At 35.0% G+C, this 2,500-nt stretch overlaps 2 protein-coding genes across 3 annotated transcripts in view; both read left to right on the forward strand.

The window, feature by feature from the left end:
• The window catches only part of jade3 (jade family PHD finger 3), an 11,132-nt gene extending 11,122 nt beyond the window's left edge, over window positions 1–10 (forward strand). Inside the window, exon 11 of the mRNA XM_077607769.1 lies at window positions 1–10. This exon is cut by the window's left edge and continues 1,101 nt beyond it. The gene's annotated coding sequence lies outside the window, so the exon portion shown is untranslated.
• A 1,310-nt stretch (window positions 11–1,320) lies between these two features.
• plcxd1.2 (phospholipase C, X domain containing 1, tandem duplicate 2) overlaps window positions 1,321–2,500 on the forward strand; it is a 5,840-nt gene continuing 4,660 nt past the window's right edge. The window contains exons 1-3 of one of the 2 annotated variants that reach the window (XM_077607699.1): window positions 1,321–1,427; window positions 1,615–1,808; window positions 2,480–2,500. The exon at window positions 2,480–2,500 is cut by the window's right edge and continues 116 nt beyond it. In XM_077607699.1, the coding sequence (XP_077463825.1) occupies window positions 1,697–1,808; window positions 2,480–2,500 (133 nt within the window). In that variant the 5' untranslated portion in view covers window positions 1,321–1,427; window positions 1,615–1,696. The other variant, XM_077607700.1, reaches the window with a different exon arrangement.

A 2,500-nucleotide genomic window follows, 5' to 3' on the forward strand; every position in this document is an offset into this window, starting at 1 on the left:
TTAATGATACATTGAGTTTCATTTATTTAATAAAGGGACAATACATATTAAGGTTAGTTTCCGTGACAGACAAACTTTTGGAATATTTTGTTTCTTTCTGGCCCTTTTAAATTTGAAATGAAAAAATTTCAAAACCCGATCTTTTTCAACCCAATTATGATTCCTTGAAAATTATTTCTATAATTAGATGGGATTGGATTGTGGACATTGCTAATCTCATGGTTTGGATGTCAAAAGAAAATGTTTCACATGCAAAACTGATGGTAAAATAATTAGTTATTAAATATAATATGTTTTTCATCAATGACAAAACATGATAGTCAAAAAAAATCTTCCAAATTCAATTTTTTTACAGTAAAAATACATGATCTTTTACAGCCTTCCCAGTTAAAATGAATTTGAACGTCTATCCCCGTCAATGGAAATGACACATCATAAACATAACATCATGATCTCTTTTTTTTTTACATCATACAGCAAATGTGAGATTAAAAAAAGAGAAAAATCTACAAATAGGCAAAGTCGCTAATCCCACAGCTCAAGGAAAAACAAATGTTTTTTTTTATTTTATTTCTTTGACATATTAGCAGTGCCATGTCATTTGCTGTTAATGGAGAACACTAAAAATGTTGGGGTTGGCCATGTTTTCATTCAGGAAAAGCGTTCCGTTGACACGCGGCCTTCACTTTTCATCTTTCCTCCATTTGATAATAAATCTTTAAATCAAAACATTTGGTCTTTTTGAGTGTTTTTTTCTCCCCTCATCCTCGTTTGAGTGCGTTTTTTGTTTGTTTTTCCACTTCTGTCTTTTAAACACTATTAATTCTTGTCATTAGTGCAAGATGACATTTTGTAATGCTCAAAAAGTGTCAAATATGGTCAACTTGTCCACCATTTTATGGAGCGAAAAATATGGATCTAAAAGGTGAGTTCCTTCAAATAATGGTACAAAGTCAAGTTAATAGAAAATAACGTTTTGAGAATAAACTATTTTAATTACAACTTAAAACGTTCATTTCGGGGTAGCATTAGAAGTGTATAAAAAAATGATAAAAATAAATGTTTTAAACTTAATGTTGTCACATTATTGATGGGTGGGGGTCAACAGGAGGTCAGACTTCGTTTAAGATCAACGTGCAGTATTTCAAAATGCATTAATTGTCTCTTAAAACGTTTAAAATTGACCGAAAATATATACATATTTTCCTTTTTTCTTTAGTTTTTAGCTTTACTTTGTACAAGTACAACACATCCGATAACGTACTCCCGATTGCTAGCAGGTTCACGAGTGCGATGCGAGTGAAACATCCTGTCACTTATGGATCTTTGTTGCGTCGAGAGCGCATGCGTGTGCCAACCAGGAAGTAAATCTCCCAGCCGTCACTGACACGACTGTTAAGTTGTCAGACGAGGTCTGAACGAGAAAGGTAACTTTTTTTTAATAGGGCTTTTGGGGGGGGCTTGCTTGGCTCGCTTGGCTTGCCTGGCTTGCCTCGCTTGCCTCTGCCTTAGCACCGTGCAACGACAAGCCAAGTCACTAATACTGACGGTCGGTCAGCGAATGCCAAAGCAGGGCTACTTCCTGTTTACTCTTCGGCCTCCTATTTCTTAAAGGGCCAGGATGAAAAAATCGAAAGCCATCGATTAATTGAGCGTGGAAAGAGGAAGGAAGAAATACTCCACGTCGACGCGTCCAATGTTCAGCGGCTTGCAGGAGACCGCCGAGATGGAAGAATGGTGCTCGGACTGGATGTCCAATTTACCCGAAGAGTTGCAGGACGTCCCGCTCACCCACTTGGCAATACCTGGTACTGTCTCTTTAATTGCTAGTCTACCTCTCCCGAACAATGGCTACTTCATTCATATTACTATATTTTTTGTTGTTGCCATACAGTGTCTTATTGATTTTCCATGTTAGCATAACCCTATTTTCAAATACATATATATTTTTAAATAATACAATGTAGACAAATTATATTTTTCAACATAACCCTACTTTCAAATACATTTTTTTTAAATACACAATGTAGACAAATTGTATTTTTCAGCATTCTCTCATCATCCAACGTTTCGTTATTTAATAAAGGCACAATACATATTATAATGCACATACACAAAATATGTAAGATTATAGCCAAAGGCTAATTTATGTTAAAAACGCAAGATAAAATAAATAAGCCAATAGTAGGAGACAAAAATAGTCTAATTCAATGTTTATACTACATCATGTGATACCACATATTTACCAAAATTCCACGTGAGCTATTATGTTATAATACTAATTAGAATTGCCGTTATGAATGGATTTTACCCAATTGTAAGTGGATCTAATTAGGTTACATGTTTTACAATACGTTGTTTTTTTAAACAGGTTGTTTGAGCGTTCCTTATGAATGAGTAAGGATTCCTTTTGCATGACAGCAAACCAGTTGTGGCTGTTTAACGCGTGTTTGCGTTTTTTTTTCTTCTTCTTCTTCAGGAAGTCACGACACGATGAGCT

The sequence above is a fragment of the Stigmatopora argus genome, chromosome 8, assembly GCF_051989625.1.
Source record: "Stigmatopora argus isolate UIUO_Sarg chromosome 8, RoL_Sarg_1.0, whole genome shotgun sequence".
In the NCBI taxonomy this organism is placed as follows: Eukaryota; Metazoa; Chordata; class Actinopteri; order Syngnathiformes; family Syngnathidae; genus Stigmatopora; species Stigmatopora argus.